This window comes from Chrysemys picta, chromosome 3 (genome assembly GCF_011386835.1).
Source record: "Chrysemys picta bellii isolate R12L10 chromosome 3, ASM1138683v2, whole genome shotgun sequence".
Lineage (NCBI taxonomy): Eukaryota > Metazoa > Chordata > Testudines > Emydidae > Chrysemys > Chrysemys picta.
Genome location: NC_088793.1, coordinates 103,647,914 through 103,666,725, shown reverse-complemented (window position 1 = coordinate 103,666,725; position 18,812 = coordinate 103,647,914). Strand labels below are relative to the sequence as shown.

At 40.7% G+C, this 18,812-nt stretch overlaps 1 protein-coding gene across 7 annotated transcripts in view; it reads left to right on the top strand.

The window, feature by feature from the left end:
- AHI1 (Abelson helper integration site 1) overlaps nt 1-16,322 on the top strand; it is a 185,851-nt gene extending 169,529 nt beyond the window's left edge. For all 7 annotated transcript variants that reach the window (XM_042848183.2, XM_042848185.2, XM_008176763.4 and 4 more), the window contains 2 exons: nt 7,801-7,880; nt 14,992-16,322. In XM_042848183.2, coding sequence (XP_042704117.2) covers nt 7,801-7,880; nt 14,992-15,202 — 291 coding nt within the window. In that variant the 3' untranslated portion in view covers nt 15,203-16,322. The remainder of the gene's footprint in view (nt 1-7,800; nt 7,881-14,991) is intronic.
- Nucleotides 16,323-18,812: the final 2,490 nt, after the last annotated feature.

The window sequence follows — 18,812 nt, the reverse complement described above, 5'->3', positions numbered from 1 at the left end:
GAGAAGATGGATTGATATATTTTTATTTTTTTTTAGACAAAAGAAATGCAGTAGATCTAATCTACCTGAATTTCAGTAAGGCATTTGATATAGTTCCACATGGAAAATTATTAGTTAAATTAGAGAAGATGGGGATTAATATATGAATCAAGAGGTGGGTAAGGAACTGATTAAAGAGAGACTACAAGTCATACTGAAAGGTGAACTGTCAGACTAGAGGGAGGTTATTAGAAGAGCTCCTCACGGATCAATCTTAGGACCAATCTTATTTAACATTTTCATTAATAATGTTGGCACAAAAAGTGGGAGTGTACTAATAAAATTTGCAGATGAGACAAAGCTGGAGGTATTGCCAATGTGGAGGAGGAGCGGAATATCACAAGCAGATTTGAATGACCTCAAAAACTGGAGTAACAGAAATAGGATGAAATTTAATAGTACAAAAGTGAAAGGTCATGCAATTAGGGACTAACAAGAATTTTTCTTATAAGCTGGGGGCGAATCATTTGGAAGCAACAGAGGAGGAGAAAGACCTGGGTGTATTGGTTGATCACAGGATGACTATGAGCCACCAATGTGATGCAGCCATGAAAAAGACTAATGCAATCGTAGGATGCATCAGGTGAGGTCTTGCCAGTTAAGATAGGAAAGTGTTATTACCATTGTACAAGACACTGGTGAGACCTTTGTTATAATTACATTGCTCAGGGCTGTGAAAAATCCACACCCTTGAGTGACATAATTATGCTGACGTTAACCCCCTGTGCAGACAGCGCTAAGTCGGTGGGAGAGCTTCTCCAGCTGAAATAGCTACCGCCTCCTGTGAAGGTGGAGTTATTAAGCTGACAAGGGAGCTCTCTCCCGTCGGCTTAGACTGTCTTCACCAGATGTACTACAGCACCGCAGCTGCACTGATGTAAATTTGTAGTGTAAACCTGCCCTCAGAAAGGCCAGTTCAAACTGAAACATATGCAGAGAAGGGCTACTAGGATGGTCAGAGGAATGGAAAACCTACCTTAGGGAACTTAAGGAGGTTGACTTGCTTAGCTTTACAAAATGAAGGCTGAGGAGAGATATGATTGCTTTCAATAAATACATCAGAGGGATAAATACCAGGGAAGGAGAGGAGTTATTTAAGTTAAGCACCAATATCGGCTCAATAACAAATGGATATAAACTGACCATCAACAAAGTTAGGCCTGAAATTAGATGGAGGTTTCTAACCATCAGAGAAGGGAAGTTCTGGACCAGCCTTCCATGAGGAGCAGTGAGGGCAAAAAACCTAACTGGTTTCAAGACTGAGCTTGATAAATTTATGGAAGGGATCATATGGAAGGGATCACCACAATGGCTGGTGGCTGATCTGCTACTGCTAGTAACAAATATCCCCAACAGCTAAATATGGGACAGTAGATGGCGATAACTCTGAGTAATAACAGACAATTCTTTCCCAGGTGTCTGGCTAGTAGGTCTTGCCTACATGCCCAAGGTCCAACTGATCACCATATTTGGGGTTGGGAAGGAATTTTTCCCTCTGGTCAGATTGGCAGTGGCCCTGGTTTTTTTGTTTGTTTGTTTTGTGTTGGTTTTTTTTTTCTCCTTCTGCAGCATGGGACATGGGTCACTTTCAGGTTTAAACTAGAGTAAATGGTGGATTCTTTGTAACTTGAAGTATTTAAATCATGATTTGAGGACATCAGTAACTCAGCCAGAGGTTATGGATCTATTACAGGAGTGAATGAGTGAGGTTCTGTGTCCTGCACTGTGCGGGAGGTCAGACTAATCATAGGTAATCACAAAAGTCCCTTCTGGCCTTACAGTTTATTAGTCTATACTATTTTTTCCACATGACTCCAGCCATATTTACTGCACGGGATGGATGTGCCCTGGAGATGGATGTTGTCTGTGGGCCCTGTATTCATTTATTTCAGAAGTTGGAAGATGTATAACAAATGGGGCAGAGTATTGCAGGAAGAAGAAAGATGGTCTCATGCTTAAGGCAGTTGAATGCTGCCCGGGGAGAACTGGATTCTATCCCTGCCTCTGCCAGAGTCCCTTTGTGATGCTAAGCAAGACACTTAAACCAAACTTTCCAACGGGTGGTCACTCAATGTATGTTCCTCCTTTTCTGGGTGCCTGACTTGAGGCTCGAGGGTCTGATTTGCAGAAATGCTGAGCACTCTCAACTGCAACTGAAGTCAATGGGGGCTGTGCTTGAATATATAAAGTGCCATGTAACAGTAAGGTCTCTGAAAAATTAGGTCATAGACATTTCAAATTGGGCACCCAAAATTAGTGGATACTTTAATCTCCCTGTGCCCCAGCGCCCATCTGTAAAATGGGGACACCACCATCTCACCTCAAGGGGTTTGGTGAAGATGAATAAATTAGTGTTTATGAAGCACTTGGATCCTATAGTGATGACAACCATAGAAAAGCCAATGAGGAAATTAATCGTTCTGACTTCATAGCAGGCTTTGAATAATATGCAGTAAATAAGGCCCAAGGCCACATATTGAACAATGAGGATAAAACAAAACGTGGAATAGCTGCTTATTAAGTGAGCACTGCCCAGCCTGTGCACTGAATGAGGCAGGAGTGCTGTTGGAAAAAATAGTACGTGAGCATGTAATGAAAAACTACCCGAATGTATTTGCACAAGGGGGTGGAATTAAGGCTTCATTCTAGCATTTCCTAATCCTTGAGAACTTGACTTTACAACTTTAATACCGTTCACTATTATTTCTGGAAGAAAACTTAAAAGTATCTTATTGGAATTGTCTGTGATAAGGAATAGGCTTTAATTGATTATTGATGCTTTCCCCCTTGTTTCTATAAGGAGAATAAAAAACAGCTTATTCCTTAGACAAGTTTTCATTATGTGCTTCCTCTGCATGGCCAATAACTTCCTTTCTAAAATAGGAACTGCTCTAGTGTTACACTCCATTTAGAATTTCTGTGATTCTGTAAACACTAAACAAATTCAGGATCACTCCACTGGCAAGTGGGAGTATCTGAGTGCATTTGCATATCCCGTTATAATCTTTACTATCACGGGATTTATCTGTTTTCTTTGTATCATCAGCTAGTCCTCACCAGCACAGAACCCTTTTAATACCCCAGGAACAACAGGAAGACCACTTGTTTTCAGATTACTCCTCTTTTAAGTTTAACAAAAATGTGATTTTTAAAAATATGAAGAATACTGTATCAGACAGAAGTATGATAGAACGTCAGTGATCAACACTCGGGGGAAAGGCCCACTGTAGATCGGTGAAGTTTTATACTAGAGAGTTTTGAGTTTGGGGAAGAGACATCAGCATTGAGGGCTAATTAGAATTAATATATATTTAGAATGTATTTCAGGGAGCGACCAGGGGTGATGGGGGTCTTGCCCCATGTCTCATGGAGAACTAGACGTTACCCACACCAGTCGTGACTCTGGCAGAATCTCACTTGGCTGTTTCATTCTGAAAAACTCAACATTCAGTTTTTGGACTAGGTTCGCATTTTGCTGCAGTGCAGTTTAGTCAGGTTCTCCTGTCTTGTAAAGCGAGATGTTTGATTGCAGTATTAACAGAGCTAGGAGAAAGATTCCGGTATTAAAGATTGTTGTCTTCTTTTCCCTTTTTGAAAATATGGAAGATGAAAAGCCTTAACTACTTTCATGTGAGAAACTCCAAGAGAATGACCTGGCCCAGTTCTGACAATAAGAAAAGGGAGTGTAAAAAGGAAAAAATAAACATCAGGAAGGTGTGAACATTGAAAAATGTAGTAATCACTCATGGTTGCACTCCATTGTATATCGTTATCAGACAGTGACAGTATGTTTCCTTCTTTTGTGTACAGTCCCAAATTTTATATTATGTTAATGTAGATTTATGTGTGAATTTAACACAGAGAGGTTTTTTCTGTCATAAGCAGTACTCTTACACATTCATACACTGCCTGGGTATGGTATTTTCTAACGCTGTGATCCTGTCTCCACTGGCCAAGGAAACTGTTAGAACCTCTTCACAGGTCATGTGTGATGGTGGCTCATGTCTGAACATGGCTCTTGTTAGCAGTGTGCATACATTAATTCCTTGGCCATTAGGGGCTTGATACTGCTCCCATTTAAGTCGGTAATAAAAGTCCCATTGACATGGAAGGAGCAGAATCAAGCCGTAGAAGTAGGAGCTTACACGTCTGTTTGTTTACTTTGTTTACTTTGCTTTAATTAATGTTATAGGAAGCATGATCTAGTAGTTTGATTAAAGTCCAGGACTGGGACCCAGGAGATCTGCCACAGACTTACCATGAGGCCGGTCATTTAACATCCATGCCTCAGTTTCCCCAGCTTCGGAATATGGATGATAATACTTGAACTGGGGGGTTGTGAGGCTTAATTAATTAATGTTTGTGTAGGACTTTAAGATCATTGATGGAAAGCTTTATTATCCCTGCTGATAAAACTTGTGGATGACACAAAGACTGGCAGAGTGGTAAATAATGGTGAGGACAGCACAGTCATAGAGTTATCTGGATCACTTGGTAAACTGGACCCAGTCAAACAAAATGTATTTTAATGCAGCCAAATGCAGTTATACATCTAGGAACAAGGAATGCAGGCCAGATCTGTAGAGCGGGGAACTGTATCTTGGAAAACAGTGACCCTGAACAGGATCTAGGAGTCATAAAAGACAAACAACTCGACATGAGTTTCCAGTGTGATGCTGTGGCAAAAAGGGCTAGTGTGATCCTTGAATGTATAAGCAAGAGAGTAGGAGTAGGGAGGTGATTTTAACCCTGTATATGGCACTAATGAGACTGATACTAGACTATTGTATCCAGCTCTTAAATCCACATTTTAAAAGGATTTTGAAAAATTGGCAAGGGTGCAGAAAAAGACACAAAGATGATTCAGGGGTGGAGAAAATGCCCCACAGTGAGAGACTTAAAGGAGCTCAATCTGCTTAGCTTATCAGAAAGAAGATTGAGAAGTTACTTGGCTACATTGAATAAGTACCTATAGGGGGAGAAAATATTAACTACAAAAGGACTCTTCAATCTAGTAGAGAAAGGCATAACAAGAGCCAATGGTGAGCAGAAGCCAGACAAATTCAAATGAGAAATAAGGTACAGATTTTTAGTACTGAGAGTGATTAACCATTGGAACAAATTACCAAGGGAAGGTGGATTCTCCATTTCTTAATGTCTTCAAATCAAGACTGAATCCCTTTTCTAGAGGATATGCTTTAGTCAAACATTAGTAATTGGGCTCACTACAGGGTGACATTAAAGGGCCTGTGATATACAATAGGTCAGACTTGGTGATATAATGTTCTCCTCTTGCCTTAAATGCTATGAAATTATTGAAGAGTAAAGCGTTATTATTATTATTATTTCATTTTATAATAGTGAAGCTAGCCTAAGTTGTACTTTATAATAAGATCATATTGCCTTGAAGGCAATATTTGTTTTCTCTTATTTGTTTAAATTAGAGATGGCATGGCCATGATATACCTATTAGCCCATACAAACGTTAATCACCAAGTGGCAGACTATCAGAAGTTGTCGTTTCTTTCTTGACATCTCTCCCAGAAGGTGCTTGCTGACTTTGAGAGTGCTGTTTCCAATAGTTACATCATTGTGTCAGCCACTCAGGAGGATCTGAAGGGCATTTTCCCTCTCAATACTATTGGTGGTTCTAGAGAGAGGATTTCAAAGAGAGTAATTTCAGAGAAAATGGCACCTGGCTATTTCCTGGAGAGATGAGGGTTGAGAGTGAAATGTGTGATTTACGGGCAGATAAGAGTTGCTGGGTAGGTCCATCTCTAGTGTAAATCACGGGGTGTGGTGGGGTGAATTTAAGAACTAGAGTTGTTTGAAATGCCCCCAATAAAACCCAATGGAATGGGTTTTACTTAGTTACGTTTTGAACTCAAAACGTAACTTAGTTTTGTTAAAAAATAAGCTTGGTCCAGGTTTTATTGGATGAGTTCACTTTAAGGCCACACTTCTCATAATCTACCTGGAAAAACTTCTTAGCTTTAGAAAATATGTTTTCAACTTAACCCCTCGCCCTCCTTCAGGCTCTAGTGTTTGAAAATCTCCATGGAGAGCACTATCCAATTTTCAGAGATTCGCCTGTTGTCTTTCTGCACACCCATCTCATCCCAGAAAGATTTTTCTAGGGTGCAGAGCCCTGTCAACCTGCAGCAGAGAGACAAGAAAGCTTCCTGTTGCCACCATTGTGGTGTTACGCGTGGAATAAGAGATGCCCCAAACTCCTTTGCATGGTTTTTTAAGCTAACCATGTAAGGCACTGTGGAGCTTCTTAGGCCTAAATGTGTCTAACTGCAAACAGAGGTGCAATTGCAGCTGTGGTGAACATACCCACACTAGCTTCACTGTGTACAACCCCGCCTGGAACCCTGGGTATGTACTCACGTTGCTAGCCTGTGCCAGGGTTCGTGCCAGTGCATCGTCACTGCTAGATTCAAGCTAGTGAGGGTATTCCTACTCAAGCTGCAGTCACACCTCTGATTGTCATGTGGAATTACCCCAAGTGTACATCTATACTGCAGCTGAAAGTAATTCAGAGCTCAGTGGATGTACATGTGCTAGCTCTGTTTGAGCTAGTTCGAGCTCTGCTTGAGCAGCTAGTTCGAGCCACTGCAGCCACACTGCTATTTTTAGCATGCTAGCTCTGTTTGAGCTAGCATGCTAAAAATAGCAGTGTGGCTGCAGTGGCTCGAACTAGCTGCTCAAGTACCATCTGAAATCCTCGGTACATACTCAGGGGCTAGCCTAAGCTGCTGCCCATGCTACCATGACCATGCTGCTGTTTTTCGCACATGAGCTTGATCAGAACTAGTGTGTGTACATCTGCCTGAGCTGTGGTATAGGCTTAGCCTAAAGGTCAGTACTTCAGTTGTGGGAGTAAGTGCTGCATGGTGAGATGTATGTGTTGCATACCAGGACAGCTTTTCTGAGTAAGATTTGGGGAGAGAGAGTGAAACAGCAGGCTTTCCGGTTGTGCTCTCTTCTCTCCTTCATGAAAATTCAACAGTAAAGAATGGGCGCTAGAGGCCTGTGAAGACTCCCGGAGGAAGAGCAGGCAGTAGAGTCCTCTGCCGTGGAAGACTTCAGACCTTGGGTGGAGGAAATTGCAAGCCACATTGAGCCATTCCTTCCCACTCCTAAGAGGAGTTCTTGTGATAAAGGAGTGTCCCAGTCCTATTAGAGTAGAGGAGGTTTATGGATGTGAAGTGCAAACTGGGCTGACACTCACTGGTTTCATAGAAAACTAGAGAATTTTGCATGAATTCACTGTGAGTTTTGAGTCTGTCCGAACCCTAACCTCCAAACAAACCTGAAGAGATTTGGACCACTTTGAACAAAATCTGCAAGGCTAGGTTAACAAAACCCCTATGAAGTGAAGCAGGCAGCTTTTTCACTAGTTAAGGGTGTGATGGGATGACTCCTCAGTATTCTTTAGTTACTAATTCAATATCTGAAATAAATTTAATCCCTTACAGACTATGTGCATTTTAAGATTCATTCAAGCAAAGAATTATAACCCGTTGTTTTTGCCACACACCTGAAAACTGTCTTTGTTTGCAAGGAGTTGTTAAAGCAGGGGGCTGTTTCCTTGTTTTTAACCACATAGGAGTGAACACTTCATGGCTGATAGACATTCTTTTTTCAGACTGGGTATATTCTCTCCTTATTCAGGAAGCTGGTGGCTTTTCAATGTACATGTGTTAGCCCCATTGTCTTTCTTCTTTCTACCTTCCTGCTTGTTTTCTTTTGCAGATGTCAGCAGTCATCACCAAGTCAGGGGACCTGAAATTTATCTCAGAGCATGACACAGATATAGACTCACCTGTGACACAGTAAGCAACAAATCATTCAAAGCAATTTGCAGTGTTACTTCTACAACTGCTCTTAGGAAACTGAGATATTGTCTGGGGGGGAGTGGGAGGGGGGGTTGTTTTGTTCTTTTAAGCGAGACAGCAAAAAAAGAAGTTAAATTTAGGATAATTGGTCTAGAGAAGTGTTTAAGAAAAATAAAGTGAAAAGGAAATAATGGTTTGTTGTACTTTTTTGCATAGGTATGTTACAGAGATACTGTAAGGAATATAGTGTAAGAGAATTGAGCTGTAATCCAGAGGTGCAGGATTGCCATGAAACATCCCTCAGCTCTTTTGATTAACCCATATTGTTATGAGCTGCCAACTACTTTTTGCACCTTCTAAGAATTAATTAATGTAAATTGAATGAGTTTGTCACATGTAAGGAAGACAAGCCAGCCAGCATCTTTACATTTGTATTTTGTGTGTGTGTGTGTGTGTGTGTGTGTACACATATATATGTAGCTATACAATGTGTGAAACTTTGAAATAAATAAGATCTAAACATTTTGCACAAGATCTTCCATATGGATGCTTAAATACTTGTTTTTCCATGTCATCTTCATGTTATCCTAACCATTATTTGAAGTATTTGCATTCATTTATTTTTGAAGAATACCTAGAAAATACTTGCGTTCCTTGTCATTAAAGAGCTGATCATATAATAACCTATCCTTGAGTGTTAGAGATGGTTTTATATCTCTAATTTTAACCATGTCTCAAAACCCTCATTGCTAGGGTTCCATCTTTGTGTCTAGATTCAGAAATAAATGGTGAAGGGAAAGGTTGCTTAACGCTCATGTGCCATAAGAAAGGGGGCTGTAAAACTACACCGTGACACAATATGAGGTTGCATTTTGAGCATAATTGTATTAACAGGATTGTGTTCAAGAAGAAAATGAATGGTTTAGTAGGAGTACACACAAACTTGATGCAATTTTTTAAAAACAGGACTTGGACCACAGTATGATAGGACTGCATAGTTAAAACTTCAGTAAAGGTGATTTTTTTTTTTTTTAGCGTCTTCAAAGTAGTGTAGGAGTAGGGATTTATAAAATATGGAATTCACAAAGAATATGATCTAATTCAGGGTTTGGGGAGCATTACTAGGTATAAAATGTTCATTTAAATGAGAAATAAACACGTCATGAGAGTAGGTCACATTAGCAATCTGGTTCAGATGCTGGATCCTATGAGGGAAATAAAGAGCCTAAGAAACCTTTCAACTGCAATTCAGAAAGATGTTGGATGCCTGAGTCATCGGAATTTAAATTCTAGCAGTCCCTCTTCCTGTGCAGCAGGGAGTAGGAGTGTCACATAGATGCCACTCCAAACATGAGAGGGACTGAAGGACATGCTACTCAAGAGGGGGGAAAGACAATAACAGAAAATGTGGAAATGGCAAAGGTGCTTAATGACTTCTTTGTTTCTGTTTTCACCAAGAATGTTGGTGGTGATTGGCTGTCTAACATAGCGAATGCCAGTGAAAATGAGGTAGGATCAGCATCTCAGACAGGGAAAGAACAAGTCAAAAATTACTTAGACAAGTTAGATGTCTTCAAATCACCAGAGCCTGATGAAATGCATCCTAGAATACTCAAGGAACTGACTGAGGAGCTATCTGAGCCATTAGCAATTATCTTTGAAAAGGCATGGAAGACGGAAGACAGAAAAAGGGCAAATATAGTGCCCATCTATAAAAAGGGAAATAAGGACAACCTGGGGAAATACAGACCAGTCAGCTTAACTTCTGTACCCGGAAAGATAATGGAGCAAATAATTAAAAAATCAATTTGCAAACACCTAGAAGATAAAAAGGTGATAAATAACAGTCAGCATGGATTTGTCAAGAACAAGTTGTGTCAAATCAACCTGATAGCTTTCTTTGACAGAGTAACAAGCCTTGTGGATAGCGGGTATATCTTGACTTTAGTAAGGCTTTTGATATTGTCTCGCATGACCTCATAAACAAACTAGGGAAATACAACCTAGATGGCGCTACTATAAGGTGGTTGCATAACTGGTTGGAAAATCGTTCCCAGAATTACCACTTTCAGCTGCAGTATAGATGTACACTTAGGGTAATTCCACATGACAATCAGAGGTGTGACTGCAGTTTGAGTAGTTATCAGTGGTTCACAGTCATGCTGGAAAGGCATAACAAGTGGGGTCCTGCAGGGATCGGTTCTAGGTCCGGTTCTGTTCAATATCTTCATCAATGATTTAGATAATGGCATAGAGAGTACACTTATAAAATTTGCCGATGATACCACGCTGGGAAGGGTTGCAAGTGCTTTGGAGGATGGGATTAAAATTCAAAATGAGCTGGACAACCTGGAGAAATTGTCGGAAGTAAATAGGATGAAATTCAATAAGGACAAATGCAGAGTACTCCACTTAGGAAGGAACAATCAGTTGCGCACATACAAAATGGAAAATGATTGCCTAGGAAGGAGTACTGCAGAAAGGGATCTGGGGGTCATAGTGGATCACAAGCTAAATATGAGTCAATAGTGTAACGCTGTTCCAAAAAAAGCAAACATCATTCTGGGGTGTATTAGCAGAAGTATTGCAAGCAAGACACGAGCAGTAATTCTTCCACTGTACTCTGTGCTGATTGGGCCTCAACTGGAGTATTGTGTCCAGTTCTGGGCACCACATTTCAGGAAAGATGTGGACAAACTGGAGAAAGTCCAGAGAAGAGCAACAAAAACGCTTAAAGGTCTAGAAAACATGACCTATGAGGGAAGATTGAAAAAATTGGGTTTGTTTAGTCTGGAGAAGAGAAGACTGAGAGGGGACATAACAGTTTTCAAGTACATAAAAGGTTGTTACAAGGAGGAGGGAGAAAAATTGTTATTCTTAACCTCTGAGGATAGGACAAGAAGTAATGGGCTTAAATTGCAGCAAGGGCGGTTTAGGTTGGACATTAGGAAAAATTTCCTAACTGTCAGAGTGGTTAAGCACTGGAATAAATTGCCTAGGAAGGTTGTGGAATCTCCATCATTGGGGATTTTTAAGAGGAGGTTGGACCAAACACTTGTCAGGGATGGTCTAGATAATACTTAGTCCTGCCTTGAGTGCAGGGGACTGGACTAGATGACCTTTCAAGATCACTTCCAGTTCTATGATTCTATGTCATTACTGTCCTGTTTGGACAGGCAGCAGTGCTGCACAGAAGGTTAGTTCTCAGGCTTTGCGGATGCTGAGGCCATTTGAACCTGATAATAGGAGAGGGAGAGACACTCCAGCTCAAAGTCTGCTGCTGCACCTTGACAGGAAGGAGCTAATTTAGAAGGGAAGGGGATTAAATGAAAAGATGGGCAGGCAAGTTTTGTACAATGCTCCTTTCTCAGGGACACATTAGGGTTTTTTAAAACTTTAGTTTGCTTCTTGATGTTTTGGCTTTTCTAACATCATGGGGAGAGCTGCTTTTGAGCCTAAAACAACATTCTTCTCGAGCTCCTGTGCCATGAAAGAAACAGGAAAGCAGCCAGTTGTGCATGTAAATATAGCTGCAAAGAAAGAGATTGAGAAGTTATTCCACACAAAAATTCCCGTCGTAGACAAGAGTTCAGTCATAAGAGATAAAAACACAGGCAGGATTCAGGAGATTGATCTGTGGGTCAGAGTCCTTGAAAATACAATATCTGGACTGGATGCCAAGATTCATGATCTCTTCAGACAGCAGTGCCTACCTTATTGAGACAGCACGGAAGGATAATGTCGTTCATTCATTTCCTATTGTTCTTCGACTAGCCCCTGCATGTTCCCACTCATGGGATGTGCTGGAGTGCAGCTCCTGAGGTGGAACATTTCAGAACAGTTTCCTCCAGAGCGCTCTCATGCCCCCTCCTCCCTGCCTTCACTGTTCCTAAATATTCTGAGCGGGAGGCTATAAAAAGGAGTCATGGCATTCCAGCCACCTCCGTTCCTTCCAAACACAGCAGCAGAAAGACCAAGAAGCTCTCCAGATTGATCCATCCTCTTTGAGGACTCAGTGCCCTAGATAGATTTTTTTAGTTAGGATTAATATTAGAAATTTTAGCTTATTTGTTTTCTTTCTTAAAAGTATTTATTTTTTTTAGTTTTTATTAGTTCCAGCATCTCAGTTCAGGTGTCTGTGGCAGGTCTGAAAAGGAAGAGACCAGGATTTAAGAGTTGTGCCTCTTGTTGTGCTGTATTCCCACTTTGAATGCCCATACCAGGTGTCTGGCTTGCTTGGGGGAAGGAATGCTCTCCTGCATGGTACACAGTCTGCAGCACCTTCATCCCAAGAGCTCACAAAGAGTGTCAGAGCCAGCACCAAGCCTTAGTACTTCTGGAGGCGCTAGCAGCCAAACCCTACCCACCTCTGTGAGTGCAGAGAGGCCTGTGTCAGCTCCTACCCCTTCAGGCAATAAAAAGCTCAAGATGCTGCTGAAGGTACTGTCAAAGGATCCTAAGCCATCAGATCCCAGTTCAAGACACAAATGGAACCCCATATGTGTTAGCAGAGACAGTCATAGTGGGAGCACCCCTTCACATCCAGTACCTCTGTTCCAGATAAGATTATGGTGCAAGTATGGCACCTGTTAGCAGGGCAGAGCACCATTCCCGACCCCTCTTGGATCCTTAGGTCAGTTATGAAAACACCCTGGGCCAAAGGTTAAGGCCATGGCACAGTGCAAATGCCTATAGAAGTGTCATGCCCCTAATGCAACAACCATATCAGTTCTGGATCTTGGTTGTGACTCCTTGGTGCCATCAACAGAGATCAGATCCTCAATCTAATATTGAAATAGATTGTGACAGATAGGTTAAATTACCATTTCTGTTCACAAGAAAGCATATCAGGGCAAATGCTACATAGATGCTCTACACAGTTCACATATATACAGACCATGCTCTTACCCTAGTAGGTACTATGATGGGGAACCTGAAGCAAAATATTGGCAGGATTGACAATTCCCTCCTTGTGCCAGATGAACTTACTGGTCCTCACGAGGTGTTATGGGGATAGTGAACACACTTGTCCTTACAGGGACCAGTCCCCTCCTAGAGGTCAGGGGAAGCTTCATACATTGAATTTGCTGCTCCCATATCAATCTGCATCACTGGGCTATCAGGACCACTTCCCATCAGTAGTCCCAGAAACCCTTTCAGAGGAAGAACCAATGGGACCCATGGAATTCCAGGACACACATCTAGAGCCTGCTGATGAGACCTTTCCTGATGATAACGTAGAAGTTGCTTCAGCATCTTCCCCATCAGAAGATGTCATTCAGTTTCATGAACTGTTGGTCACAAGGGCTTCAACTTCACCTCTCAATTGCAGGAGTGTGAAGATATGCTACATGAAATGCTATATACATTTACAAAACATTATGCAGTAGACCTAGCCTCCCATTCAGATGCTCACTTTGGTACAATGGTACTTCAGTCATTATTTAATTAGGACACCACGTCCCACCTTCCTCACATGTCAGAACTGCATATCAAATTATTCCATGAGTGGGGATATACACAGGCCACTAGAAGAAGAGGAAAAAATGAAGGTCACTCACCTGGAACTTAAAGATGGGCCCTGCACATTCACAGTCCCTGCCTACCTTCCTATTTTCCCCAAAGTCCTAATGTAATCTTGGACCTGAGGAGGAGGTGGTGGAAAGAGTTGTGGTGGCCAGATTACCTTGCCCCTTTTTTTATAGCCTCCCGCCCAGAATGTTCAGGATCAGTGAGAGTGAGGGTGAGGGTGCTCCAGCAGGCACTGCTGTCGAACATTTCGTGCTCGGAGCCATAGGCACCAATTCTGTGGGTGCTCTGGGGCTCAAGCACCCACTGAAAAAAAAAGGGGGGGGGGTTCTCAGCACCCACAAGCCACCAGTAGGTGGCATGAGTATATACATGGCACTCAGTGAAGGCGGAAAGCACCCACTGGTCAAAAACAAAAGTCAGCGCCTGTGCTCAGAGCTGCACTGCCAGTACATCCCAGGGGTTTGGATGTGCACAGTTCATCTCAAAAGAACTCTGTTTACAGGAGAATAGCCTTCATTTCTTCAGCAAGACTACCATTTGAAGGGCTTGCATATGAAAGCTTATTGCACTAGAGCAGTATCTCCAACATCAACTATTTTTCTGCCTTGCAACTTCCAGGGCAGCTCCATGAAGCTCTTTATGTACTTTGGACTTCAGTCATCCATGCTTATTATTTATTCATGTGTACTGTGGTAGCACTTGGAGTCCTGGTCATGGACCCAGACCCCATAGTGCTGAGCACTATGCAAACACAGATCAAAGAGATGGTCCCGGACCCAAAGAGCTTACAGTCTAAACTAAGTCATTATTTAAGTACGGTTACATCAACTTCTGCCCAGAACAGAGGATCCATGACTTTGCCTTGATGGGGGTTGCAGCACTATAATGCACTCAAATTCCTGCTCTATTTGGGGGTCTGCAGATGGCCATCACAACCCATAATTGGGTGGCAGCAGTTGGGGAGGGTATATAAGGAAATTGACTTGATTCATGATGTGTTTGGAGCTTATGTGAAGTGCCCAGTCCATTAGTGGAAATGAAAGCAGCTTGCATTTCTGTAAATACATCCTAGTTCAGATACTTTAAATGATCAAATGAGTTACTCCACTTTGCATGATTTTCCTAGAGTGGGTGAATGAATAAATAAACCAGGAATCTCTCTTTGACTGGAATATTGTGGAAATCAAAGTTGGAGGATGAAAAATATTCTGTAATGGCTCTTTGGAGGAGGCCAGAGGGTTGGTAATTTGACATTTTTAAATAATTAAATTTATTGATTACTCAAGGCTCTAGTTAGTTTTAAAAATCATAGGCAGCTGTCATCAAACAGGACTGTTAGAACATATGTTGCAAAGCAAACCAGTGGATTTGGAACAGAGACCACCATACTTGGATCTAGTGCTTTTGTCTGTTTTGGTTCTGCAGTAGCACAGTAGTACTTACAGCTGTTTCACCACTATACCCAGGGGGGAAATGCAGACAATTGTTTTAGCATGTCAGCTGTGGGTGGAAATAGCTCTAAACTTTAGCTAATTCTGTATGTTTCTTATCCTCCTTCTCTCCCCCTCCCCAATAGAGTTACAAAGAAGAAGAAAAGGATACTGAAGAATGAAACAATGGAAAATCCGCCAAATTTAATGGCTCTTGACACCCCTGTATCATCAATTACCACTAACAGTGTTGAAAACAAACCTAGAACACATGGGTTAGAACTGAAGAAGAAAAGAGCAGTGAAAAACTCAAGTGCAAGTGGAAAGACAAATGTTGCCTTTGAACCTGACAATTGAAGTGTCATAAATGAAGTCATCATTTAACTCCAGATTGCATTCAGAATATTATATGCAAAAAAATGGATTTGAATGGGATTTATGCTGAAATGATAATCTCACTTTCAGGATAAAAAAAATTGAAAACCAAAACATTAAACATAGACAAACACAAAATTCCCCCATACTCCTTTCAAGACATGCCATGTGGTCTGGAACCTAATTCTGCAAGGAACCTGGCACCTCCAGCTCTTACTGAGGTTAACGAAACTTGAGTATCCAGCACTTCACAGGATTGGGCTCCTGGACAGTTCAAGCCTGAAGTTTGACTTTCATATTTCCCAAGAGCAGCATTTACAGATGCATTCTGAAATAATCTAAGTCCCAATTCTGTTACCTTTCTCATGCTGACTAGAATTTTACTGTTGGAAAGATTCCCATTGACTTCAATGGGCGTTGGATCCAAGCCATTTTTGAGCATGAGCAAAGGTGGTAGAGTGAAGTCCAAAATTGTTAGTACTCTGTGACCTAAAATGAAACAAGCTTGACCAGGATAGAAGGTTTCGTGTTAGCAATTTTGATTTTCTTGCATGTAAAAAGACAGACAGTATTCTGTATTTAGCATGTGAGCACTCTGAAAGAATCTTACACAGGTCTACATGAAAACATACACTTTTTATGTCTTCCTGTTGTTGAGTATTCACTTTGGACTAGATTTTGCAATCCTTGTTTATATTGGTGAACACCTACTCATGCAAGTAAATTTACTTCAGTGGAACTGCTTGTAGATAAAGCTCACCAACATGAGTATGGATTGGAAAATTCATCTTTTTGGTACATTGATTTTTAAAATGAAGGCTTTTTATAAATATATAAATGTGCACTAAAACTTTGTAAAACTCAGTTTTTGCTGCACTCAGAGCAGCATTGCCAAATATATTTTACTTTATTTTGAAGAAATGTTTCATATCAAAATGGGTAGTTTATTTTATGCTGTGTGTAGTATTTATTTCCTTTATATGTTTAGTTTATCTCTTTTTTAAATTAATAGCACTATGTTGTGAACCATTATTAATTATTTCAATAACTTCTTACAATACTATCATTTTACATTTGACATTAAATGAAATACTTTCCATCAGTTAATGCTGGTATTTTTTTCTGACTGATGGCGTCCAGTTTATTTTTACTCTGCTAGGAAAATCTTCCCCCCTCCCCCTCTGAAGCAATAAATAACATAAAATTAGAAAACCCTTATTTAGTAGACAAGGCACTTGATTCCATTAAAAAAAGAAGTGAGAATAACCATGTTGGGCACTGATGTGTGAAATGCACCCAGATGCAAAGGACTAGTTGCCATATATTCTAGTATCATCCCTGCACATGTTTTGAAGGCATAAAAATATGTAAACATGTTTCTGTTGGGTAAAACTCCCCAGGAAAAAAATCCTTTATTCAGGGGCATTGTTAAGGGCTCTGTTTGCCCAGTGCGTGTGTGTATGCAAATCCCATATTCTCCTAAACTGGAGTTACATGTGTGCACTGGGGTGATAATGAACTCCTGTGTGTGTTTCCCTAGCCATATATTATAAAAGCGTATTATTCCGGTGTAGTGAAACTGCTTAATATTTTAGCCTGGCTTCTTGTCTAGCTGCTGTTGAAATACAGCCCAGCTGCTACTTCAGTGAGGTGTGTGGGATTTAATGTTTTATGAAAGGAAAACGTCAGCATCTTATGACTTTAAAATGCCATCGGTCACATTTAAAGATAAGGGCAAAGCATGACATCAGGCTACACGTCAGGGCGAGTGGAGCCGTAGCCAAGAGCTGGGTGCTCCAGCCTAGTAAAATGTTAATTTGGCATTGTGGATGCTGAAGATAAAAATAACACTTCACATACACACCAGAGAGAAATGCTAGTTCTAATCAAAGGCACAGTGCCTCCTTTCATGCTTGCGAACTAGGGCTCCAATTATGTTCACTGCTCTGAAGCTGAACAGAGCTGCTTTGCCACACTTTCCAAATTGAGAGAGGAGAGGCAGAAGACACGTCTTTCAAGGCACAGTTCCAAATAACAGTTAAGCAGAGAAATCAAATAAAAGACCCAACATGAAAATTTATGGAGTTGAAAATATCCTTTAAAAAACTGTTTTGTTACTATTCTCATTATTACAGAATCACTGGCTTTATTTGCATTATCCTTTTCTCCCCGCCTCATGGAGGTTAGATTCTTTTACTGCTTTGTATTCCTTCAGTGCAGTGTGAGAGCGAACTGCATTTACTTCAGAGGAAATGAGAAAGAACAAAGATCTGCATTTAACAAAACAACACTTCTGAGCCATTTTCAATATCCAAATTAGGAGATTCAGATTAAGATTATTATTAATCTTTTAAAGTAGTACGTATCAGGAGATAATATCAAGGACTTGTAGTTTTTACCTGTGTTTAGAAATGTAGCTAATACATTATGTAAAAAAATCTCATTTTTCCTTTCAGTGGTGTTGAAGTCTGAGAAATGGGAATGCTTTCCCCCCCCCCCCCCCGCCCCCCCGGCATTCATATTATGTTTTAAATATACGTACAACCATCGAAGAATAAGTTTTCTATTTGTCAAGTCAATTTGTAGTAGCAAGGGGATGGTTTAGTAAACTAATCTTGGAAATGAAACTTTGTCTCCTTGTATAGCATGGTGCCTTTTTCATGATAATGCAGCACACACACACACAAAAAGTTATAAAAGGTGAACTTCACACACTTGGTGGCAACTTTCTAGACATTTAGAGGGACTAAATTTTAATTTGGGGGAGGGGGATTTCAGAATGCATACTGCACAAATGATCGGAAAAAATTTTCCTCCTCCCCCCCCCCCCTTTTTTTTTTAAGAGCTGCACATTAAACATCTCAAAATGTGAGTGAGCTGAGACCTTGTTCACTAAGCTACTGCCCAGAATGGCAGAGTTATAAATACCTGCATGAGGGGTTTCTACAGGAAACACAAACTTAACCTTGATCTATTGGCACAAATAGTGTCATTGGAATAATGACAATGGCAATCACTGGTGGAACAAAGCAGGTAGAAATCTATATAAAGAGATGAAAAATTACAAAAGTTTATAACTACCTGACCAGTGATAGTATAGTGGTTTGTTGTTTTGGGGTTCTATTGTATATTTTTTTCTGGATACATACATTTCTCCAGCTGTAACATGTATTTGTGGTTCAGCAAAGAAATGTTGAACACTACACAAATGTGAACAATTAAAATGGAAAGGAAGAGACAACTCATTTTTTCCTTGTATTCCCCCATAACCATCAGCTTGCATTTGTTTTTTGCCTTAATGCTTTAAGGAATGGACATCATAAAACACAAGTCGTGTATTTGTAGCATCACTTAACTCAAAAGGCAATAGGCAATGGATCACAGTCAAATAAGGGCTAATGAGAACACAGAAGAACATGACAATTGAAAGTCTCTGTTGACTAGTGAACTAAATCTGCCGGCTGGACCCGATTGTCTGATGAAGAATTGAATGTCAGTATCATTTAGGGTTAACAATGGTCCAACACAAGCAAAAGCAGACAGCTATGAAAAATAGCCGGCATGGTAGCCATTCTGCAGAGACCGTGGATGC